The 26,440-nt window shown below is 46.6% G+C and overlaps 1 protein-coding gene across 10 annotated transcripts in view; it reads left to right on the forward strand.

The window, feature by feature from the left end:
- Window positions 1–26,440, forward strand: part of ESRRG (estrogen related receptor gamma) — a 1,109,342-nt gene that overhangs the window by 870,799 nt on the left and 212,103 nt on the right. For all 10 annotated transcript variants that reach the window (XM_077282272.1, XM_077282267.1, XM_077282269.1 and 7 more), the window contains one exon: window positions 1,411–1,826. In XM_077282272.1, the coding sequence (XP_077138387.1) occupies window positions 1,424–1,826 (403 nt within the window). In that variant the 5' untranslated portion in view covers window positions 1,411–1,423. The remainder of the gene's footprint in view (window positions 1–1,410; window positions 1,827–26,440) is intronic.

Below are 26,440 nucleotides of genomic sequence, written 5' to 3' on the forward strand. Positions count from 1 at the left end.
GATGACTGGAAATTGTTTTTGTATGTTTCTTCTTACACAACTTGAAAAATCGTGACAGTTTAGATGAAGTTCATGTTGTGAAGGTGACTTGGCATGGCTATGCCATCAACTAGTATTTCAATTGTCAAATCTATTTTAATAGCTATCAGTAATGAAGCATTTGTATTCTTCTGTAGTGTCCAGTAGATCTTTTGAGCTTTGGGACAGATTTGGATAACTCTTCCGTGCTAGATCTCCATGGGTTTTATGGTGGGTCGATGAGGTTCATAGTTCGTGTTCATCCTTGGATGACATGGAGTACTAGCACTGGCTCATCATTAAGAGCCCACACTCAGTGTTGAGTCAGAACTAGAAATGATGACTTTTAGGAATTCAGTGAACCCGAAAAATTTGCGATTTGCTTCATATGAATCACCTAAACTGGTCATGGTTATCTTACATGTTGCAGTAGATTTTAGAGTTATAGAAGATTCACATAACCTTGGGGGTGGTCCATAGGGCCTCTTTATAATGCCAACCTCATCACATGGTATAGTCAAGCCAATCAGGAGGGACTATCATAGCCTGTATAAAAGCAGAAGTAGGGAATGCAGTTGCTATTTTGTGGTGAATCTGGATAGACAGAGGATGTCACAGCTCATAGTTTAACCATAGAAATAGAAAGAGGAAACCGTAAAACACTGAAGAAACATTATAAGTAGTCTGTGTAAGCACAACAGTGAAGATTAGAGTATGAAGAAAAAATAATAGTGTAATATTTGCATTTTCAGGGCAACTGCAGTCTTTCAGTTTCGAATTTATGGAAAAATGATACTAGTCTAGTGAATTAGAATTTCAAAAGATTCATTCATGTATAGTATTAAAGTATTGTAGGAGTATGTCTATGTTGAAGGAACAAGAATCTGATTGGCTCTCAAGGTTAAACCAAAAACCAACCATTTTCATATTTTAGTCTATATTATTAGTAGAAGGTACGTTGACGACCTTTATAAAGGACAACTCAATAAATGTTCTTCACTGGAGGTTATTTGTCAACTGAATAACAAATAAGATCAAATTTGTATTAAGAACATTTTCCTATGGTTTCTCTTTATTTTTATTTGGCATATTACAGTCCACAGCATATACTTTACATTTCACATGCACTAATTTACCTTTTGACAACCAGCCTTACCTTTGGGAAAGAGGATTTGGGCTTTAGAAAGTTTTTGTTTACCGCCTGTCTGTAACATTGCTAAATCTCTGTCATGGCCTTATGCTGATTACCTTCATGTACAACAAGGGTTATTGACCGGTGAATGAATGATGTGCAGTCTTTAGCCCCCATAGAGCAATCTTTAAAAAAAATAGGATGCTTTCTTTTATTAAACGGAGCCTTCTTTTTATTCTTGTCTCCTTATTACCATGCAGGCTTCTCTGCAGAATGTCAAGCAAGGATCGACACATTGATTCGAGCTGCTCGTCATACATCAAGACGGAACCCTCAAGCCCAGCCTCACTGACGGACAGTATCAACCATCACAGTCCAGGGGGCTCATCAGACGCAAGTGGAAGCTACAGTTCCACGATGAACGGGCACCAGAACGGACTGGACTCTCCACCATTGTACCCATCTGCCACAGGTCTTGGTGGCAATGGGCCAGTCAGGAAAAGATATGATGACTGCTCCAGCACCATTGCTGAAGATTCACAAACCAAATGTGAATACATGCTTAATGCAATGCCCAAAAGACTGTGTCTGGTGTGTGGTGACATAGCATCAGGTTACCATTATGGGGTGGCTTCATGTGAAGCCTGTAAGGCTTTTTTCAAAAGGACAATTCAAGGTTGGTGCTTCTTTAACTTTTACCAGATACTTTACTTAATCATCTCTTCCTTCATTTCACAGAATACTCTTCGTATCCTAGGTTCAATGTTCTACTGATGCTCACTTTTTGCCAAAATTTTCAGTTCAAACTTTTTAAACATTTTAAACATATTATAATAATTCTAGGAATTGTAAAACAACACCAAAGGTTTTTAGAACATACTTCACACTGCTCACATCTTTGATTCATAATTTACCCAAATTTGATGTTGAATCTGGTCTTCCAAGAATTCTTTTGCTTGCAGTATGGTAACCAAGTGCTTCAAATTACTTCAAAATATCATCCCAGTAAATGCACTATCAAAAGTGAAACATTCATGAGATTGCCAAAGAAACCAATGGTAAGGATGAACAAGAAGAATATTTAAGGAAATAAACACATTAGAATGGAGTTAGTAACTTAAAGCAGATCTTTCATTAGGGTCAGTCCTCCTAAACCATCTATATGGGCATGTGGGTCACAAAGCATTGAATAAAATGTTACCATGACATCTGCGATCTGATGCCTTATTCAGGAGTAATATACATTTTCTTAATATGTAAATGAGCTTTTAAGATCTATGGGAGGGGCATAGATCTTTGTGAGAAACCACCTTGAGAATTTAATTTAAATGAAAGGGGGTGTTGCAATGTGAAACATGTACAACAGACAGTCAGTCATTACATGTCTCACACTGGTAACACCTATTTCATTTAAAATAATCAGGGAGATCTATATCCTTCCCATAGATCTTAACAGAAAATTTACATGTTAAGAAAAATATGTATTTCTCTGGAATAAGACTTCGGATCACAGATATCAAGGTATCATTCTATTCAACTTTCTATGACCTTCATGCCCATACAAACGGGATAGGAGCACTGATCCTACTGACAGATTTCCTTTAAGGATATTCATCAGTGTGTAGGCATAAAAGGTAGTACCACCAGTGGCAGCTGTGAAGGATACATGGTTAGGGTTGTCCCTAGGTGAGTGTGGACTCTTAGGATGGTCATACACATGCAATAGCTGATGGATGAGAGCTCAATCAGCCTTCAGCTATGTCTCAACAAAGCGGCCAAGCATAAAAATTCGCATTGCCTGTGCCTGAATCTCATCTCTCTTGAAATCTCCTTCCAGGGAAGAGTTGGGAGACCCACATAGACCTTAGACTGTCAGTTGGTACAGCTCTAATTGACCGAGACAGTGGACCTCTTGACGACAGGCGTCAATGAGCCTTCAAACCTTTCAGACGTTGTCTTCTACCCAACTTAACCTGGTGCTTCCACCAGACGAACACTATGGGGATAAAAAGAGGGACACCTACAGGGATACTCGGGGTACTTAGTAGAGTGAGATGATGAACATGAATTTGTATGCCCAGAAGACTGTTGAGACTTTCCTACATTGCAATTCAATATTTAATAGTGACCATATAGAATTCCCCAGCTCCCCATAGGTACATGACTAACGGCTCGTGGTGGTTAAAAGCGGTGTATAAAAGAAAAAAATATAGTATAAAAAATATAATAAATGTAGCAACTTATGCCCTGTAGAACATTCCATTCTACAGGACATAAGATACTACATGGGTGGATGACAAACTCCTATTCAGTGGCCAGTGTCAGGCAGCTGCTACAAAGGCAAATAAAATAATGGGATGCATTAAAAGAGGCATAGATGCTCATGAGGAGAACATAATTTTACCTCTATACAAGTCACTAGTGCGACCACACTTAGAATACTGTGCACAGTTCTGGTCTCCGGTGTATAAGAAAGACATAGCTGAACTGGAGCGGGTGCAGAGAAGAGCGACCAAGGTTATTAGAGGACTGGGGGTCTGCAATACCAAGATAGGTTATTACACTTGGGGCTATTTAGTTTGGAAAAACGAAGACTAAGGGGTAATCTTATGTTAATGTATAAATATATGAGGGGACAGTACAAAGACCTTTCTGCTGATCTTTTTAATCATAGACCTGAGACAGGGACAAGGGGGCATCCTCTACGACTGGAGGAAAGATGGTTTAAGCATAATAACAGACGCGGATTCTTTACTGTAAGAGCAGTGAGACTATGGAACTCTCTGCCATATGATGTTGTAATGAGTGATTCATTAATTAAATTTAAGAGGGGACTGGATACCTTTCTGGAAAAGTATAATGTTACAGGGTATATACACTAGATTCCTTGATAAGGCGTTGATCCAGGGAACTAGTCTGATTGCCGTATGTGGGGTCGGGAAGGAATTTTTTTCCCCATGGTGGAGCTTACTCTTACCACATGGGGTTTTTTTGCCTTCCTCTGGATCAACATGTTAGGGCATGTTAGGTTAGGCTATGGGTTGAACTAGATGGACTTAAAGTCTTCCTTCAACCTTAATAACTATGTAACTATGTAACTACATTTATTATATTTTTTATATTATTTTTTTTTCTTATATACACCACTTTTAACCACCACGAGACGCACATTGCTAAGATCACACCTATCAGTGTTTACGTATAAGCCGGCACAATGATATCAGCTTCTGTACAGTAAATAGCAGTCCCTCCTATCCAGCTCTGCCATTAGGATATATTTTGGGATCATTACAATATTTACAGGAAGATAAGCTCATTCCTAGACCGCAGATAAAGCACTTAATGGACGATCCATGCGATTAGATTGCCTGAGGCTTGTGGACTGCCCCGTGCCCAAATACCCCCCAAAAAAAATTACTTTTCCATTACAATTGAAAGTAAATAAAATTAAACCTTGCAGCTTTCATATGTCGCGATAACATTCTATTTTTTATCTTAAGATATGATAAGACCTGGTGGTGATATCTACGAGTGGCGTCATGTGCACGGCCGGTCAGCAGGTCCTTCTTGTGCACTGCTGGCGTTCTACTTTAGCAATGAGATTAATATTATCGCCAGAGAGATACTGAAATCGGCAGCGTGTCCTCCATTCTTTCAGCAGTTTTGCAGCCCATAGAAAGCAATGAAAAAGGGCAAACAGGTTTTGATGTGTTTTTGCAGCATTTCTCCCTGCGTTTTTGGTGACTATAAATAACTTTATTAAGCATTTACTGTAGACAAATCACACATGTGTTCTGCTCCAAAAAATGCTGCAAAAACTCCACAAAAATTGAGAAAAATCTGCATTTTTTACTGCCAAGAGAGGAGGTTTTGGCTGCAGAAAAGAACTATGCAAAATCGCTGCTTCAGAACATAGCCCAGTGCTTTCTTTCTTTCCTTTTTTCTTTCTTTCATATTCTTTTTCTTTCTTTTATTCTTTCTTTTATTTCTTTTGTCCCTTTTTAAATCTTTCATTCTATTCTCTTTCATTTTCTTTTTTCCTTTGCTTCCTTCTCTATCTTTCTTTCTTTCATTCTTTCTTTCATTCTTTCTTTCTTTCTTTCATCCTTTCCTTCTTTCTTTCTTCCTTTTCTTTTTTTTTTCTCTTTTTAAATCTTTCCCTCTCTTATCTTTCATTTTCTTTTTTTCCTTCTTTCTTCTATTCTCTTTATTTTATTCTCTTTCTTTCTTTTTTCCATTTAAATCTTTTCTTCTCTTCTCTCCTTCAATTTCTTGCTTTCTCTTTTTTTCTTTCTTTTCTCTTTCTTTCTGTCTCTTTCTTTCTCCTATTCTCTTATTTTTTCTTTCTTTCATCCTTTATCTTTCTTTGTTACTTTTTCTTTCTTTATTTCTTTTTTTCTTTCTTTATTTCTTATCCCTTCTTAAATGTTTTTTCTTCTTTTTCCTTCTTTATTTTCCTACACATGTAACTATACTTGCATCTTTCTATTTAATTTTATCTTACACATACACTTAAACAGGAACATCAACTTGTTACCATTTGCAATCACATGCAACAAGAGTGACCTTTTTTCGTCTCCAAGTAATTATCTCATTCATTCACTGTCTCTCCAAGCATTAATTTTCTAATCCCATTAACAGAGAAATAACAAGACATTTTTCACTCACGTTTTAAAATAAGCATTTCAAGTGACATGTAGCATTATGTATTTTTGACATGAAGACCATTATACAGTGTAACACAACAGCATGAGAAAGACAAGCGATCAAAGGAAATAATGATAAAGGCAAAATAGCTGGATAGACAGACAGACAGATAGATAGACAGACAGATAGATAGATAGATAGATAGATAGATAGATAGATAGATAGATAGACAGACAGACAGACAGACAGACAGATAGATAGATAGATAGATAGATGATAGATAGATAGATAGATAGATAGATAGAGTAGATAGATAATAGATAGAAGGTAGAGGATAATAGATAGATAGATAGATAGATAGATAGATAGATAGATAGATAGATAGATAGATAGATAGATAGAGTAGATAGATAATAGATAGAAGGTAGAGGATAATAGATAGATGATAGATAGATAGATAGATAGATAGATAGATAGATAGATAGATAATTGATAGATAGATACATAATAGATAGATAATATATAATAGATAGATAATAGCTAGAAAGAGATAGAGTAGATAGATAATAGATAGATAGATAATAGATAAATAAAGATAGATAGATAATAGATAGAAGGTGGATGATAATAGATAGATAGATAATAGATAGATAATAGAAAGATAGATAATAGATAGATAGATAATAGATATATAGACAATATATAATAGATAATAGATAGATAGTGATAGATTGAGTAGATAGATAGATATATAATAGATAGATAATAGATAGATAGAGATAATAGATAGATAGATAATAGATAATAGTTAGTAGAACGGAATTTCTGCAGCAATATTCAAGATTTCAGATTTACCTGGTGTCTAATGGATAACCGCAATGTGGCAGATTACAGACTCTTCATGGACAAACACATCTCTACTGCATATGCAGCTGCCATTTATGACACACATTTACTATACATATGCTCATATGGGGCATATGCTGCTCACAGCCAATCGGCCAAATATTCATTTGGTAACATTTTGCTAGCACACATTTTCCATCCTCTCCGCTGCCAGCTGTAAAACTACATTAGTTTGCCACTAGGAACATACAAATTATTTTCTGGCACTTGAGCGAGGAGGTTTGCCTAGACCCTGTGACTCCATTAGCCAGTGAACTGTAAGATTCTATTAGCAAGTAAGTGAGCAAAATATCCCTTCTAAGATCATTTCTTCCAAAAAGTTTATTTTAAAGCTGTGGAAAAAAAGTACAAAAATAAACAAAAATAATCCAGACATTTATTTTCCATTTTTGTGAATTTATCAAGGTTTATGTTTTTTTTTTATCATTTCAGTCCTCTCTGTTTAGACCTTGCAGCTACCATGTTGGTTTTGTTCACTCCAAAGCACAGATACATCTGCAATCATAGAGAAAAGAGGCATAAACAGCCTTATAGAATGAGCCCAGTTACCATCTGTCCCTACCCAACCTCATCTGGATATGTAGATGGCCCAAATTTTTTTTTTTTTAATATGATTTTAATTTTTGCTTGCAAATCAGGACTAAAAAAATGTATATTTTTCAAGACTGAAATGAATGTTTTCCTCCATCTAATTCCCTTATGTTTGTCTTCAGGGAATAACAGGAGTCTTTTGTTTTAGATACAAGTGGTACCAAAGGTTCCCTGATAAACAGTTGTCTCTGCTACTGAATATTCTTGATAATGGGAAATTGAAGGTAGATATAGAGAGTAGGGTTGAGCGACTTTTATTTTTATAGGATCGGGTCGGGTTTCACGAAACCCGACTTTCTCAAAAGTCGGGTCGAGTGAAATCGGCCGATCCTATATAAAAGTCGGGGTCGGGGTCGGCCGAAACACGAAACCCAATGCAGTGCAATGGGATACTATGGTTCCCAGGGTCTGAAGGAGAGGAAACTCTCCTTCAGGCCCTGGGATCCATATTAATGTGTAAAATAAAGAATCAAAATAAAAAATATTGATATACTCACCCTCGGACGCGCCCTGGTACTAATCAGCAGGCTTCCTTCCTAAGAATGAGCGCGTGAATGACCTGCGGTGACATCGCGGCTTGTGATTGGTCGCGAGCGGTCACATGGACAAGCCGCGACGTCATCTAAGGTCCTTCACGAGCTCATTCTTAGGAAGGAAGGCTGCCGGAAAGAAGTATTAGTATTAGGTATATACTCACCCTCGGACGTGCCCTGCTTCTTTCCGGCAGCCTTCCTTCCTAAGAATGAGCGCGTGAAGGACCTTAGATGACGTCGCGGCTTGTCCATGTGACCGCTCGCGACCAATCACAAGCCGTGACGTCACCGCAGGTCATTCACGCGCTCATTCTTAGGAAGGAAGCCTGCCGGTTAGTACCAGGGCGCATCCGAGGGTGAGTATATCAATATTTTTTATTTTGATTCTTTATTTTACACTTAAATATGGATTCCGATACCGATTCCCGATATCGGAAACATATCGGAACTCGGTATCGGAATTCCGATACCAGATTCAGAAGATCGCCAACCTCATGGCCGACCCCACACAGGGGTCGGGTCGGGTTTCATGAAACCCGACTTTGCCAAAAGTCGGCGACTTCTGAAAATTGCCGACCCGTTTCGCTCAACCCTAATAGAGAGAAATTGACATATATTTCAAATCATCAAATTTAAATATTGGAAAAAGATAACACAAGTACACGCAAAAAGCAATTTTAAAATTAAGATCCTTATTATTAAGGGAAAAGGAAATCCAAACCTACAGGGCCCTGTTCTAAAAAGTGATTGCCCCCTTCCTTAAAACATAAATTAACTGTGGTTTATCACATGAGGTCACAGCTGAGGTCACATTCCCTAGCCACACCCAGGCCTGAATACTGCCACACCTGTTCTCAATCAAGAAATCACTTAAATAGTACCTGCCTCGCAGTGAAGTAGACCAAACGATCCTCAAAAGTTCCATATCATGCCATGAGGCCCACAATCCAAAGAAATCCTGAAGCAAAGTAATTGAGATCTATATGTCTGGAAAAGGTTATAAAGCCATTTAGCCATTTCTAAAGTTTTGGGACTTCAGCTAAGAAAAATGAGAGCCATTATCCACAAATGGAAAAAACATGTAACAGTGGTGAACCTTCCCAAGAGTGGCCAGCCGACCAAAATTACCCCAAGAGCGCAGAGACGACTGAATCAAGAGGTCACAAAAGACTCCACAGCAACATCCAAAGAACTGCAGGTTTCACTTGCCTCAGTTAAGGTCAATGCTCATGAGTCACAACTCCACCATAAGAAAGAGACAGGGCAAAAATGGCCTGCATGGCAGAGTTCCCAGAAGAAAACAACTGCTGAGCAGTAAGAACAAAAAGGCTCTTGTTAGTTTTACCAGAAAACATCTTGATGATCCCCAAGACTTTTGGGAGAATACTCTGTGGATTGACAACAAAAAAGTTGAACTTTTTGGAAGGTGTATGTCCCATTACATGTGGCGTAGAAGTGACACATCATTTCAGAGAAGGCTCATCATTAGTATCGGCCGATACCGGCAAAGTATCGGATCCAATCCGATACCGATACCCGATACCAATACAAGTCAATGGGACTCATGTATCGGACGGTATTCCTGATGGTTCTCAGGGTCTGAAGGAGAGGAAACTCTCCCTCGGGCCCTGGGAACCATATTAATGTGTAAAAGAAAGAATTAAAATAAAAAATATTGCTATACTCACCTCTCCGAGGGAACCGGCAGCGTTGTTTGCTTAAAATTCGCGCTTTTCTTTCCTTACGTGAAGTCCCGGCTTTGTGATTGGTTGCGTAGCAGTCACATGGTTGACGCAACCAATCACAGCAAGCCGTGACGTAATTTCAGGTCCTTAAGGATTTTAAAATTACGTCCCGGCTTTGTGATTGGTTGCGTCGCAGTCACATGGGCGACGCAACCAATCACAGCAAGCCGTGACGTAATTTCAGGCCCTTAAGGATTTTAAAATTACGTCCCTGCTTTGTGATTGGTTGCGTCGCAGTCACATGGGCGACGCAACCAATCACAAGCCGTGACGTCACGGGAGGCTGGACACGCGCGCATTTTAAAATGCGCGCTTGTCCAGCCTCCCGTGACGTCCCGGCTTGTGATTGGTTGCGTCGCCCATGTGACTGCCGGGAGGCTGGACAAAATTTTAAAATGCGCGCGTGTCCAGCCTCCCGGCTTGTGATTGGTTGACCGCGATGCAATCAATCACAAGCCGGGACGTCACGGGAGGCTGGACAAGCGCGCATTTTAAAATGCGCGCGTGTCCAGCCTCCCGTGACGTCACGGCTTGTGATTGGTTGCGTCGCCCATGTGACTGCGACGCAACCAATCACAAAGCCGGGACGTAATTTTAAAATCCTTAAGGGCCTGAAATTACGTCACGGCTTGCTGTGATTGGTTGCGTCAACCATGTGACTGCGACGCAACCAATCACAAGCCGGGACTTCACGTAAAGGAAAGAAAAGCGCGAATTTTAAACAAAGAACGCTGCCGCTTCCCTCGGTAAGGTGCAGGCTGCGTCGGAGAGGTGAGTATAGCAATATTTTTTATTTTAATTCTTTCTTTTACACATTTTTACATTAATGTTGTTTCGATACCGATACCCGATACCACAAAAGTATCGAATCTCGGTATCGGAATTCCGATACCCGCAAGTATCGGCCGATACCCGATACTTGCGGTATCGGAATGCTCAACACTACTCATCATACCAACAGTAAAATATGGTGGTAGTAGTGTGATGGTCTGGGGCTGTTTTGCTGCATCAGGACCTAGAAGACTTTCTGTGGTAAATGGAACCATGAATTCTGCTGTTTACCGAAAGGAGAATGTCCGTACATCTGTTCGGAACCTCAAGCTGAAGGGCACTTGGGTTATGCAGCAGGACAATGATCCAAAACACGCCAGCAAGTCCTCCTCTGAATGGCCTAAGAAAAACAAAATTAAGACGTTGGAGTCTAGTCAAAGTTCAGACCTTAATCTGATTGAGATACACCATGACCTTAAAAATGCGATTCATGCTCTGAAACCCTCCAATGTGGCTGAATTACAACAATTCTGCAAAAGTTGAGTGGCCAAAATTCCTCCAGAGCATTGTAAAAGACTCCTTGCCAGTTATTGGAAATGCTTGATTGCAATTGTTGCTGCTAAGGGCGGCCCAACCAGTTATTAGGTTTAGGGGGCAATCACTTTTTCACACAGGGCCCTGTAGGTTTGGATTTCTTTTTCCCTTAATAATAATGACCTTCATTTAAAAACTGCAGTTTGTGATTACTTGTGTTATCTTTGTCGAATATTTACATTTGTTTGTAGATCTGAAACATATAAGTAACAAACATGTAAAAGAAGAGGAAATCAGATAGGGGGCAAAGATAGATAGATAGTACCCCCACTTTTTGAACACTTTATTTGGAGTTCTGCCCCCTTCTTTATGTTTTATATGGTGGCATCGGGTCGGTGTCCAGGGTCTTGCACCCAATATTCCATGATTCCGCTGTTACTATTTTCCTCTAGATAGATTGATAAATTGAAAGATGATCAATAGATGATTGTAGACAGATTCAGGGCAGTAGCTATAATGGGTGCACGGGTTACAGTCGCACAACAGGTCCCTTTTTTTTTGGAGCCTTCAGCTCAATGTCGAGCTATGGCGACTCGATGGATGAACGCACCAATACTGTTAAAGATTGGTGATGGTTGGGGCCCCGATGGGAGTAATGCAATGGGGCTCACAAGCTTCAGTTTCCACTACTTGACAGATCCTATGTATTACATGAGGACATTACACTAGAGAAGCCATGGATATCCTACAGTCCATACAATGACGTCTCCGCTCTTCCATTGGGTATAACGGTGACATGCCAGCGCTCCGTTCTTCACCCAACATCCTTTAGCCCGTTGCCGATCCATACACTACAGTGACACGCTTATCTTCAACGCTTCAGCGCTGACAGACCCCTTTATCATGACCACTTAACACATTTTCCAGAAACGCACGTCTCTGTTGCTTTCCGTCGAATTAGCACCAGGCGAGTATTTGACTCTTTATGCAGTCCTGCAATCCGCTAATGTGATATTTAATGAGGAGCCATCAGTCCGGAGAAAGGAAGTCAATATGAATCAGTGTTTACAAAGTGTGATTAACTCTGAAATATTTCATCAATGCTCTTGGTCCCAGGCAGACTCTATGCTAATTACTAAAATGCGCACATGTTTCTGGGGGTCCACTGATGGACCCTGGGAGCTGCAAACAAGGAGAAGTAAGATTGCAATTACGCTCTGGCTGTCTCTCATGACAATTTATGCATTTGCTATGCTGACCTCCCCCTTCCCGGGAGACCAATAAACAGAATGCATTTTCATTAAGATACTAATGCACTTAATCACAGGGGGGAAGGGGGTTACACAAGAAAAGAGAGTTCTGTAAGCAAGACAAGGCCGAGGCTTCGTGCAAAATAGACTTTGCGTTCCAGTTGTAAATGAGCCACTCATTACTCACTCTCCGATAACAGGACGTATACATTTTAATAAATCAAGTCTGCGGCTTTATTAACCTTTTAACTTGTAACTTTTAACCATTAACTTGGCTATGGAAATGGGAAATATGCAAACGAGCGGTTAAGAGGATGCTGTTTATCGCAAGACGTCTGGACCAACAGCTTGACCTCCGCCCCACAGCGAGCTTTCACAATGTATTATCTAAAGAGAGCACCAGCTGTCCTACACAAGCTCCGAGGAGAAGGCTCTACACTTCCCGGCCCATTGAAACAATAACTTTCAAAAAGAAATAAAGAAAAAACTTTTACAATAGGCAAGAAAAAGAACTGCAAAAGTTAATATATCATCTATGATTGGATTAGGAGGATACGAAGCGACTCAAGTGTAGAACCCATCGAGTATCTGCCAGACGCGAAATAGTAGGTTAATCCCATCACAGCTAAGTTGTATTAGATCAATAGGTTTAATTATGACGTAGGCGGCCCAGGCGACGCCATTTTAAGGGCGGCTCCACACGGGATGGAATTGACGCGGGATTGAGCTGCAGAGATAATACCCAACAGCGGGCGAGTGCATGAGATGTCACACGCCTGAAAATGTCGAACTACAGAACATGTTCACTTCTGATGCGGCTTTTTCAATTTTTGTAATTTTTAATGTAGATGGGTGAAAAATTTGCTACACATACAAAATGGGAAAATCATCTACAACACGTCCCCGAAAAGATTAATTTTACCCACGCAAATACTATCTTGACCCTCATATTTGATCGTGCATTTGATGTTACGCGGAATTTGTACACCAAAATTTTCTACACGTGCAAAATTTGTACATAAGATGGGGAACTCCACTACAAAACTCCCCCAAAAAAGATATTAATTTTACCTGCGCAAATTCTATCTTGGTACTCAGATTTGATTGGATCGTGCATTTGCTGCAGATGTGAGGCAATACAAAGATTTTCCTATCTTGGTCTTCAGATTTGATTGGATCGTGCATTTGCTGTAGATGTGACGCGATACAAAAATTTTGCAGCTGATACACACAATTTTACCTATCAAAAAATGTCCAAAATCCACGGTGAAAATCTGTCTCAGAAATTGACATGCCGCGGAATTTAAAATAAGCGCCACAGATTGGACATCCAAACAGAAGAAACGCCGGCGCTCCGTCTTCCTCAGATCAACGCTTTATTGGAAATCCATGTGCAGAAACGACAGTAAAATCATTGAACCAGTTGACGCGTTTCGGAATATACAAATATGACTAAGAAATTGTATTCCGAAACGCGTCAGATGGTTTGATGATTTCACTGTCATTTCCGCCCATGGATTTCCAATAAAGTATTGATCTTAGGAAGACAGAGGGCCGGCGTTTCTTCTGTTTGGATTTGTTCACCTGCTTCTTCGAGCCGCCGTCCACCCGGAATGTTATAGACGCAGGTGTGGTGAGATGTTGCTTTTTTGGTTTTGGATAGATTGGAAAGATTTATGTAGGTGTCTTCGATTCATAGAAACTTGATTCCAGCTCACCCAGTTGCTCTATGCTCTTCCACCTGGGACTCAAACACCGGCCTCGTCCTGGCCTCACATCAAGGAAAATAGAAAAAATTGGAGTCCGACTCAGCAGGACTGGATTTGCCTTTTCTTTTTCGAAAGAAAATTTGGTGCATACAAAAGAAAAAATTACATGGTCGACACAACCCAGTCTTACTAGGCACTAGGCAGTCTTACTAATTTCTTTTGAAAAATAAAAAGAAAAGGAAAATCCAGTCCAGTTGAGCCAGACTCCAATTTTTTCTGTTGTCTTCGATTTATCCCGCTGTTGATTTTTCCTGTGCAAATTCTATTCTGACAGATTTGCTGCTGATGTGAGACGGGGGTGCAGCAGGTCCAGTATCGGACTGGGGTGCCAAATGCCCACCAGTAACCAACTTCAGCTCCTCACTAGTGTTGAGCATTCCGATACCGCAAGTATCGGGTATCGGCCGATACTAGCGGTATCGGAATTCCGATACCGGGATTCCGATACTTGGCGCGTATCGGATACCGGAATCGGAAGTTCCATGATTCAAAATTCAGAAATTCAGCCAATGAGAAAGATTCCAAGTGTGGGCACATCCTGTTTAGCATGGAGGGCATGAAAGTACTGGCAAGGCTGTGATTGGCTGCTGAAATGATGTCATGATGCAGTTTAAAAGTCGCTGGCGCCATTTTGCGATCACTCTGCTGTGAATTCAGTTAGTGACAGGACGCTGTTTGCTGACTGAGGGACAGTTTAGAGATAGCGATTTGCTTCTTTGTGCTTTCCAAAGGCTAATTTAGCAACCGCTGTGTTCACCTACTATTCACCTTGCTTTTGCCTTGTAGCGCTGTTTTCACAGCGATCTGCAAGGTCTCTCTGTGTGTGTGTGTGTGAGTGCAGCCCACTCTCTAGTCTGAGTGCAGCCACATAGGCCATCCATAGCTGGTTGTATTCAGTTCAGGGAGGGTGGTTCATTGCCTCATACTGTCCTTTTTTTTTTTTTTTTTTGAAGTAGTGCAGGCTGCTGCACATTTTTTCAAATAATTCCTATTAGTGTCTTTCCACCCGTCTCCATCTAATTTGTGGAAAAACACTACATAGGATAAAGTAGAGGAGGGTTTTTGGGCCTTGCAGCGCCGTTTACGGCTGTCTGCACGGTCTCCGTGTGACTGCAGCTCGCCCTGTAGTCTGTGAGCAGCCGTAGCTTGGTTGTCTCCAGCTCAGGGTTGTTCACTGCGTCATACCGCCAAATCAATTTTAATTTTTTTTCAAGTACTGTAGTCTGCTGTTAATTAATTTAAAAAAATCCTATTAGTGTCTTTCCACCCGTCTCCAGCTAATTTGTGGAAAAACACTACATAGGATAAAGTAGAGGAGGGTTTTTGGGCCTTGCAGCGCCGTTTACGGCTGTCTGCACGGTCTCCGTGTGACTGCAGCTCGCCCTGTAGTCTGTGAGCAGCTATAGCCTGGTTGTCTCCAGCTCAGGGTTGTTCACTGCGTCATACCGCCAAATCAATTTTAATTTTTTTTCAAGTACTGTAGTCTGCTGCTAATTAATTTAAAAAAATCCTATTAGTGTCTTTCCACCCGTCTCCAGCTAATTTGTGGAAAAACACTACATAGGATAAAGTAGAGGAGGGTTTTTGGGCCTTGCAGCGCCGTTTACGGCTGTCTGCACGGTCTCCGTGTGACTGCAGCTCGCCCTGTAGTCTGTGAGCAGCCGTAGCTTGGTTGTCTCCAGCTCAGGGTTGTTAACTGCGTCATACCGCCAAATCAATTTTAATTTTTTTTCAAGTACTGTAGTCTGCTGCTAATTAATTTAAAAAAATCCTATTAGTGTCTTTCCACCCGTCTCCAGCTAATTTGTGGAAAAACACTACATAGGATAAAGTAGAGGAGGGTTTTTGGGCCTTACAGCGCCGTTAACGTCTGTCTGCACGGTCTCCGTGTGACTGCAGCTCTATCCGTTGTCAGTTCAGCCCCCAAAAAAGAAATAAATAATAAAGTTCACCAAACACACCAGTTACACCACTTTACATTTGTGTAGGCCACATTAACTCATATTAAAGTCTAGTCCACACTTTAGCTAATTAGTGTTTCTTATACCTGTTAGGAGGAGTTTTTCAGGAATAAGCACACAAAGCCGTTAGTACTTTTCTGCTTTTCTTTATCAGTCAACCACGATGAAGAAGGCAGTGAGTAAGGCACGTGGGCGTGGGCGCGGAGCAGGGAGGGGACGTGGGGATTCTGTGCCCGCTGCGGGCACCGGTGACTCATCAGCACCCACTTTCACGAGGGAACAGTCGTTCATGCGCAGCTTTGTCGCCGAGCGCCGTACACCGCTGCTGCGTGAAGACCAAATTGAAGCCGTTGTGGGATGGATGGCAGCTAATGCATCAACTTCCATTAGTGCCACATCCTCTCAGACACAGAGCACTGGAGAGCAGCCATCTGTCTCTTCACCACCTGCCAAATTGCCCAGGCAGACAGAGAGCCCAGGACAGGAGCCGTCTCTACTTCTGTTCTCTGAATCTCTTGGCTTGGAAACAGGGGGCCAGCCAAGCAGCATTGGAGAAATGGAAGAAGAGGCAGGGTGCAGTGATGCCCAACAGCTTTTTCTGTCTTCCTCTGAAGAGGCGGGTGGGCCAGTGGCTCCGTTCACCACATCGCAGGCCGCATCAGCTGATGATGACACTCAGGTGCCACTTACTGGTGCGTGCTCTGCTGCTGAGACTACCCGGGAGGAGCAGTTGGGGGCAGAGGGTAGTGTGGATGACGAGGTCCTTGACCCATCTTGGCGTCAGGGACAGGAAGGTGGTGGGAGCAGCTCTGAGGAAGAGATTCCCCGTACGGTCCAAAGAGGGAGAGGGAGGGGGAAGACTGCGGATCCTGCAGCCTCCGCTTTGGCACCCGTAAGGAGCATGTCTCTTCCAAAAGTCAAAAGGGGGGCTCCCAAGACTTGCAGTGCCTGGTCCTTTTTTGACACAGTTGCAGATGACATTTGCTATGTCAGATGCAAGGTGTGTCATCAAAAAATCAAAAGAGGTCAAAAAGTCGCCAACCTCAATACCTCCAACATGTGGAAACATGTGCGCAACAGGCACCCGGCGGAGTTAGACAAACACACTGAAGAGCTAGGCCAACCAACAGCGGCAGCTACCACCTCTTCAGCTCGTGTTGCCTCTTCCTCTAGCTCACACGCAGCTGGTTCGGCTTCCTCCCAGGATCGCCGTGGAAGAACCTCTGGCCCTGTTGTCCAGAGACCCGCTGTAATTCCACCCGCAGCACCACTTTCCCAGTCAACCACACACTCCCAGCCCAGTCTACAGCCATCGGTAGTACAGGCATGGGAGAAAAGGCGGCCTTTCTCGTCAAACCACCCACGAGCACAGGCTCTGACTGCAGGCATTGCCAAACTTCTGTCACTGGAAATGCTGTCATTCAGGCTGGTGGAGACTGACAGCTTCCGTGACTTGATGTCATTGGCAGTCCCACAGTACAGTGTGCCCAGCCGCTTTTACTTCAGCAGGCAAGCCGTCCCTGCCCTGCACAAGCATGTGGAGGGACACATAAAACACGCGCTACTGAACGCCGTCAGTAGCAAGGTCCACCTCACCACCGATGCGTGGACCAGTCAACATGGACAGGGGCGATACCTTTCCCTCACTGCCCATTGGGTTAATGTAGTTGAGCCGGGTACAGACCGTGCGAGTGGCGCAGGACGTGTCCTGCCCACTCCAAGGATTGCAGGAATCCATTCTGTACGCATTGACTCCTCCTCTTACACCAGTTCCTCAGAATCATCGCTGCAGGAGCCGTCACAGTCCACCTCCACATGGACCCGTGATGAACGTGTACCTGTTACGACCGACATGAGCACAGCCGTGGCCAAACGTCAACAGGCCGTCTTGAAATTAATTTTTTTGGGGAATCGTAGCCACACAGCGCAGGAGCTCTGGAATGCCATCAAGCAGGAGAGCGATGTGTGGTTTGAGCCAGCGAATCTCCAGCCAGGCATGGTAGTGTGTGATAATGGCCGAAATCTGGTGGCAGCCCTGGGCCTCGGCAACCTCACTCACATCCCATGTCTGGCACATGTGCTCAATTTGGTCGTGCAGAGTTTTTTGAGGGACTATCCGGATCTTGATGCACTGCTGCACAAGGTCCGCCTAGAGTGTGCTCACTTGCGGCGTTCCAGCACGGCAAAAGCGCGCATTGCGGCTCTGCAGCGCCGACACCGCCTGCCGGAACATCGCATCATATGTGACCTACCTACCAGGTGGAATTCCACGTTACATATGTTGGAGCGGTTGTGTGAGCAGCAGCAAGCTGTAATGGAGTACCAGCTGTATCAGGCGCACAAAAGTCGCAGTCAGCGCCGTACAGACTTCACAACCACAGAGTGGGCCACTATGAAGGATGTCTGCCAGGTTTTGCGTCCCTTCGATTATTCCACGCGGATGGCGAGTGCAGATGATGCACTAGTCAGCATGACTGTCCCCCTTATCTGCCTGCTTGAAAAATCACTGCAAGCGCTAAGGGATGATGTTGTGGAAGAGGTGGAGGATGAGGATTCACCACTTCCATCATCTTCTGGACAGTCAGCGCCACGTGGTTCCTCACAAACGCGTAGGCAGGGGACAGTTTGTGAGGAGGATGAGGAGGAGTCAATGGAGGAGGAAGACATCCGTCCAGAGGAGGGAGTTACACAATTGTCCAGTACTCAGTGTGTACAGCGAGGGTGGGGTGATGACGAGCGGGCAGAGATCACGCCTCCAGCTGGGGACAGCGTTTCTTGGGCAGTTGGCAGTCTGCAGCACATGGTGGATTACATGCTGCAGTGCCTGAGAAACGACCGCCGCATCGACCACATTCTCAACATGTCTGATTACTGGGTGTTCACCCTCCTCGATCCTCGCTACCGGGACAACGTAGAAAGCCTCATCACACCGTTGAACCGGGAGCGAAAAATGCGGGAGTACCAAGACACACTGGTCAGTTCCATCATCTTCTCCATTCCAACTGAGAGAAGTGCTGCTAGTGCATTCCAAAGCAGCTCAGTGCGTCCAGGCAGTGGTGGAGGCTCTGCACAAAGAGGGAGCAGAAGCAGTGCCTCTGCCCAAGGCAAGACCAGTATGGCCCAACTGTGGCACAGTTTTGTGTGCCCCCCACAAAAGTCTACACCATCACAGACGGCTCCAGTCAGCAGGAGGCAACGGTTCCGTCAGATGGTGACAGACTACATGTCTTGCCCTCTTGCTGTACTCCCAGACGGCTCTTCCCCTTTCAAGTTTTGGGTCTCAAAGCTGGATACATGGCCAGAGCTAAGCCAGTATGCATTGGAGGTGCTGTCTTGCCCTGCGGCCAGTGTATTATCGGAACGTGTCTTTAGTGCTGCAGGTGGTGTACTAACTGACCGTCGCATGCGACTATCCTCCGATAACGTTGACCGGCTTACTTTCCTGAAAATGAACAAGGCCTGGATCTCGCAGGAATTTGCCACTCCTCCTCCTGATTAAATAATTAGGTCACTGTATACGTTATCCAGGTCTCCTGTTGTGTTCATCTTTCAACCACCTGAACTTACATTCCTGGGCTCCAACAACGCCAGTTGAGGCTCAGAAGTGCCATCTGCACAGTCAAAACATACGACCCAGTGTTATTGGGTTTCAGTAACGTCAGCTGATCCCCAGCTGTGTAGCCGGCAATGTGTCCTGCGACCGCCACGCTGACACAACTGAAATGTAAGGGAACCTGTCCCCCCCCCCCCCCAAGGCGTTTGTTACTGAAAGAGCCACCTTGTGCAGCAGTAATGCTGCACAAGGAAAAGGTAGCTATTTTCATTATGCTCCTTGCACACGCAGAACTTAACACTTATAAAATGTGTCCACTGATACCGTAAAACCGTCCCGGAGGTGGGACTTTCCTTCGTAATATGACGCAGCACAGCTGTCATTCCTACCCCCTCGGCGCCGTGCCCCGGCTCCTCATCGTTGTTTGATTCCGTCCCGGAGCCTGCGCTGTTATGTTATCCCTTGGCCAGGCACACTTAGCGCTGCCCATCTTCTGACATCATTTGGTGTCAGGCTGGCTGCGCCTGTGCGGCCGCGCTGTCCGAGAGCCCGCCTCGCAGTGTGGTCTAATGTAATCCCACCGCGGGCCTGGGATCAGTGGCCATGCGCAGTGCATATCCTCGCCTCTCGCTCCACTCCCTACGGCTTCTTCAGACTGTGCGGTGCCAGCTGATCCGTAATAGCATGCCACGGCCGTGGCAGCGCACAGTCTGAAAAAGCCGTAGGGAGGGGAGCGAGAGGCGAGGATATGCACTGCGCATGGCCACTGATCCCAGGCCCGCGGTGGGATTACATTAGACCACACTGCGAGGCGGGCTCTCGGACAGCGCGGCCGCACAAGCGCAGCCAGCCTGACACCAAATGATGTCAGAAGATGGGCAGCGCTAAGTGTGCCTGGCCAAGGGATAACCTAACAGCGCAGGCTCCGGGACGGAATCAAACAACGATGAGGAGCCGGGGCACGGCGCCGAGGGGGTAGGAATGACAGCTGTGCTGCGTCATATTACGAAGGAAAGTCCCACCTCCGGGACAGTTTCACGGTTTCAGGGGACACATTTTATAAGTGTTTAGTTCTGTGCTTGCAAGGAGCATAATTAAAAGAGCCACCTTTTCCTTTTGCATCTTTTGAGCTGCACAAGCTGGCTCTTTCAGCTACAAATGCCTTGGGGGGGGGGGTTAAAGGTTCCCTTTCTCCAATCAGGCTTCGGCCTACATTGTGTTCCTCTGCTTCTACTGCTGTCCCTGGGCTCCAACACCGCTAGTTGTTGCCTGGTAGTGCTGTACGCACAGTCAACAGTCGCTCCTCTGTTATTGGGGTTCAGTAACGTCAGCTGTTCCCCTGCTGTGTGTGTGGCAATCCCTCCAACCTCCTCCAACCTCATCCAAACTCCTCCTCCTCCACCTGTCCCTGGGCTCCAACACCGCTAGTTGCCGTCCAGAAGTGCTGTACGCACAGTCAACAGTCGCTCCTCTGTTATTGGGGTTCAGTAACGTCAGCTGTTCCCCTGCTGTGTGTGTGGCAATCCCTCCTACCTCCTCCAACCTCCTCCTACCTCCTCCTCCTCCACCTGTCCCTGGGCTCCAACACCGCCAGTTGCCGTCCAGAAGTGCTGTACGCACAGTCAACAGTCCCTCCTCTGTTATTGGGGTTCAGTAACGTCAGCTGTTCCCCTGCTGTGTGTGTGGCAATCCCTCCTACCTCCTCCAACCTCCTCCTACCTCCTCCTCCACCTGTCCCTGGGCTCCAACACCGCCAGTTGCCGTCCAGAAGTGCTGTACGCACAGTCAACAGTCCCTCCTCTGTTATTGGGGTTCAGTAACGTCAGCTGTTCCCCTGCTGTGTGTGTGGCAATCCCTCCAACCTCCTCCAACCTCATCCAAACTCCTCCTCCTCCACCTGTCCCTGGGCTCCAACACCGCTAGTTGCCGTCCAGAAGTGCTGTACGCACAGTCAACAGTCGCTCCTCTGTTATTGGGGTTCAGTAACGTCAGCTGTTCCCCTGCTGTGTGTGTGGCAATCCCTCCTACCTCCTCCAACCTCCTCCTACCTCCTCCTCCTCCACCTGTCCCTGGGCTCCAACACCGCCAGTTGCCGTCCAGAAGTGCTGTACGCACAGTCAACAGTCCCTCCTCTGTTATTGGGGTTCAGTAACGTCAGCTGTTCCCCTGCTGTGTGTGTGGCAATCCCTCCTACCTCCTCCAACCTCCTCCTACCTCCTCCTCCACCTGTCCCTGGGCTCCAACACCGCCAGTTGCCGTCCAGAAGTGCTGTACGCACAGTCAACAGTCCCTCCTCTGTTATTGGGGTTCAGTAACGTCAGCTGTTCCCCTGCTGTGTGTGTGGCAATCCCTCCTACCTCCTCCTACCTCCTCCTCCTCCACCTGTCCCTGGGCTCCAACACCGCCAGTTGCCGTCCAGAAGTGCTGTACGCACAGTCAACAGTCCCTCCTCTGTTATTGGGGTTCAGTAACGTCAGCTGTTCCCCTGCTGTGTGTGTGGCAATCCCTCCTACCTCCTCCTTCCTCCTCCACCTGTCCCTGGGCTCCAACACCGCCAGTTGCCGTCCAGAAGTGCTGTACGCACAGTCAACAGTCGCTCCTCTGTTATTGGGGTTCAGTAACGTCAGCTGTTCCCCTGCTGTGTGTGTGGCAATCCCTCCTACCTCCTCCAACCTCCTCCTACCTCCTCCTCCTCCACCTGTCCCTGGGCTCCAACACCGCCAGTTGCCGTCCAGAAGTGCTGTACGCACAGTCAACAGTCCCTCCTCTGTTATTGGGGTTCAGTAACGTCAGCTGTTCCCCTGCTGTGTGTGTGGCAATCCCTCCTACCTCCTCCAACCTCCTCCAACCTCCTCCTCCTCCACCTGTCCCTGGGCTCCAACACCGCTAGTTGCCGTCCAGAAGTGCTGTACGCACAGTCAACAGTCCCTCCTCTGTTATTGGGGTTCAGTAACGTCAGCTGTTCCCCTGCTGTGTGTGTGGCAATCCCTCCTACCTCCTCCTTCCTCCTCCACCTGTCCCTGGGCTCCAACACCGCCAGTTGCCGTCCAGAAGTGCTGTACGCACAGTCAACAGTCCCTCCTCTGTTATTGGGGTTCAGTAACGTCAGCTGTTCCCCTGCTGTGTGTGTGGCAATCCCTCCTACCTCCTCCTTCCTCCTCCACCTGTCCCTGGGCTCCAACACCGCCAGTTGCCGTCCAGAAGTGCTGTACGCACAGTCAACAGTCCCTCCTCTGTTATTGGGGTTCAGTAACGTCAGCTGTTCCCCTGCTGTGTGTGTGGCAATCCCTCCTACCTCCTCCAACCTCCTCCAACCTCCTCCTACTCCTCCACCTGTCCCTGGGCTCCAACACCGCTAGTTGCCGTCCAGAAGTGCTGTACGCACAGTCAACAGTCGCTCCTCTGTTATTGGGGTTCAGTAACGTCAGCTGTTCCCCTGCTGTGTGTGTGGCAATCCCTCCTACCTCCTCCAACCTCCTCCTACCTCCTCCTCCTCCACCTGTCCCTGGGCTCCAACACCGCCAGTTGCCGTCCAGAAGTGCTGTACGCACAGTCAACAGTCCCTCCTCTGTTATTGGGGTTCAGTAACGTCAGCTGTTCCCCTGCTGTGTGTGTGGCAATCCCTCCTACCTCCTCCTACCTCCTCCACCTGTCCCTGGGCTCCAACACCGCCAGTTGCCGTCCAGAAGTGCTGTACGCACAGTCAACAGTCCCTCCTCTGTTATTGGGGTTCAGTAACGTCAGCTGTTCCCCTGCTGTGTGTGTGCCAATCCCTCCTACCTCCTCCAACCTCCTCCAACCTCCTCCTCCTCCACCTGTCCCTGGGCTCCAACACCGCTAGTTGCCGTCCAGAAGTGCTGTACGCACAGAGCCAAACACCTCGCCAATGTGTTAGTGGGGTTCAGCACCGCCAGCTGTTCCCCTGCTGTGTATACGGCAACGTGTACTGCGACCGCCACGCAGACACAACAAGTTAAATGTAAGGGAACCTGACCCCCCCCCCCCCCAGGCGTTTGTTACTGAAGGAGCCACCTTGTGCAGCAGTAATAATGCAAAGGGAAAAAGTGCCTCTTTTCGTGATGCTCCTTGCACATGCTGAACCTAACACTTATGAAATGTGTCCCCACACAGCGTTAAACCGTCCGGTAGGTGGAACTTTCCTTTGTCGTGTGACGCAGCACAGCCATCATTTTTACCCCCTTGGCGCCGTGCGCCCACTCCTCAGCGTTGTTTGAATCTGTCCCGGAGCCTGCGCTGTTAGGTTAGCCCTTGGCCATGCACACATGTTGCGCTGCCCGTCTTCTGACCTCATTTGGTGTCAGGCTGGCTGCGCCTGTGCGGGTGCGCTGGTCGAGATCCCGCCTCGCAATGTCGTCTAATGTAATCCCACCGCGGGCCTGTGATCCGTGCCCGTGCGCAGTGCATATCCTCTCCTCTCACTCCCCTCCCTACGGCTTCTTCAGACTGTGCGATGTCAGCTGGTCCCTAATAGCATGCCACGGCCGTGACAACGCACAGTCTGAAAAAGCCGTAGGGAGGGGAGTGAGAGGACAGGATATGCACTGCGCACGGGCACGGATCACAGGCCCGCGGTGGGATTACATTAGACGACACTGCGAGGCGGGATCTCGGCCAGCGCACCCGCACAGGCGCAGCCAGCCTGACACCAAATGAGGTCAGAAGACGGGCAGCGCAACATGTGTGCATGGCCAAGGGCTAACCTAACAGCGCAGGCTCCGGGACAGATTCAAACAACGCTGAGGAGTGGGCGCACGGCACCAAGGGGGTAAAAATGATGGCTGTGCTGCGTCACACGACAAAGGAAAGTTCCACCTACCGGACGGTTTAACGCTGTGAGGAGACACATTTCATAAATGTTTGGTTCCGCATGTACAAGGACCATAATTAAAAGAGCTAAGTTTACCTTTTCCAGCATTAGTGCTGTACACAATGGCTCTTTCAGCTACAAACGCCTGGGGGGGGGGGGTGTTAAAGGTTTCCTTTCAACTTGCTCGAGTGCAGGCTTCGGCCTACACTCCGCTCCCCCTGCTCCTCCTGCTGACCCTGGGCTCTAACACCGCCAGTTTTTGCCCAGATGTGCTAGCTGCACAGAGAAAAACACCAGCCAATGTGTCAGTGGGGTTCAGCACCGCCAGCTGTTCCCCTGCTGTGTAGCCGGCAACGTGTCCTGCGACCGCCACGCAGACACAAGAACTGAAATTGAAGGGAACCTGTCCCCCCTCCCCCAGGTGTTTCTATGTTTTACAGCTACCTTGAACAGCAGTAATGCTGCATGTGTTCAAGGTGGCTCAGAAACTTATTCTCCTTGCCCATGTTGAAGTGAACACGTCTAAAATGTGTCCTCTGTGACCATTAAAACGTCCCTCAGGTGTGATTTGACTTTGTATTGACACACGCAACAAGCTCCTTGGTAGCGCTGCCCGTCTTCTGGCATCATTGTTTGGCTGGCTGCGCCTCTGCGGCCGCCCTGACCCACACAACGCCCCTCGGTGTCTTATTTATTGGGACTGCGAGGGTGTGATTGATGGGCAGGATCAGTGCATCAGTTCGCCTGTCCCTCCTCTCCTTCCGCCTTCTTCAGACTGTGCGGCTTCATGGCCGTGGCATGCGATAAGGGATCAGATGACGCCGCACAGTCTGAAGCGGGTGTAAGGACCCGCGTGTGAGAGGCGAACATATGTGCTGCGCCAGGCCCTGAATCCCAGCCCCGCAGTGTTTTAACAATGTTAAGACACTGCGGGGCTGGGATTCATGGTCATCGCGAACCGCAACGGCCGACATTAAATGATGTCAGAAGATGGGCAGCGCTAACGGCGCTAGGCCAGGGGATAACACGACAGCGCAGACTCCTGTACAGCAAATAACAACGCTCAGGAGGCTGCACCCAGCACCAAGGTGGGATTCTTGACATCTGTGCTGCGTCTCATTACAAAGGGAACTCTCGCCTCCATTACACAGTTTGACTGTATAAAGGGCTAAATGTTATACGTGTTCCATTCAGCGTGTGCAAGGAGAAAAATTACAAGAGCAACCTTTGACTTGCGCAGCACTACTGCTGCATAAGCTGTGGCTCTTCTACTTTGTAACCCCTGAGGGGGGGTTAAAGGTGACTTTTGAAATCGGTTCAATTAGGCTTCGGCCTACACTCTGCTCCACCTGCAGAGCCCGGGCTCCAACAACGCTAGTTGCTGTCCGGAAGTGCTGGCTGCACAGAGCCAAACACCTCGCCAATGTGTCAGTGGGGTCCAGCACCGCCAGCTGTTCCCCTGCTGTGTAGCCGGCAACGTGTCCTGCAAAAGCCACGCAGACACAACACACCCAAAGCTGCCGCCTGTGCAGGCTTCGGCCTACACTCCCCTCCCCCTGCTCCTCCTCCTCCTGCTCCTCCTCCTGCTGTCCCTGGGCTCTAACACACCGCCAGTTTTTGCCCAGATGTGCTAGCTGCACAGAGAAAAACACCAGCCAATGTGTCAGTGGGGTCCAGCACCGCCAGCTGTTCCCCTGCTGTGCAGCCGGCAACGTGTCCTGCAAAAGCCACGCAGACACAAGAACTGAAATTGAAGGGAACCTGTCCCCCCTCCCCCAGGCGTTTTTACGTTATCCAGCCACCTTGTACAGCGGTAATGCTGCATGTGTGCAAGGTGGCTCATAAACGTATTCTCCTCGCACATGTGGAACTGAAAACACGTCTGAAATGTGTCCTCTGTGTGACCATTTAACCGTCCCGGGGGTGTGACTTTCCTTTGTAATGACACGCTGCAACCCCCTTGGTAGCGCTGCCCGTCTTCTGGCATCATTGTTTGGCTGGCTGCGCCTCTGCGGCCGCCCTGACCCACACAACGCCCCTCGGTGTCTTATTTATTGGGACTGCGAGGGTGTGATTGATGGGCAGGATCAGTGCATCAGTTCGCCTGTCCCTCCTCTCCTTCCGCCTTCTTCAGACTGTGCGGCTTCATGGCCGTGGCATGCGATAAGGGATCAGATGACGCCGCACAGTCTGAAGCGGGTG

The sequence above is a fragment of the Ranitomeya variabilis genome, chromosome 2 (assembly GCF_051348905.1).
Source record: "Ranitomeya variabilis isolate aRanVar5 chromosome 2, aRanVar5.hap1, whole genome shotgun sequence".
Lineage (NCBI taxonomy): Eukaryota > Metazoa > Chordata > Amphibia > Anura > Dendrobatidae > Ranitomeya > Ranitomeya variabilis.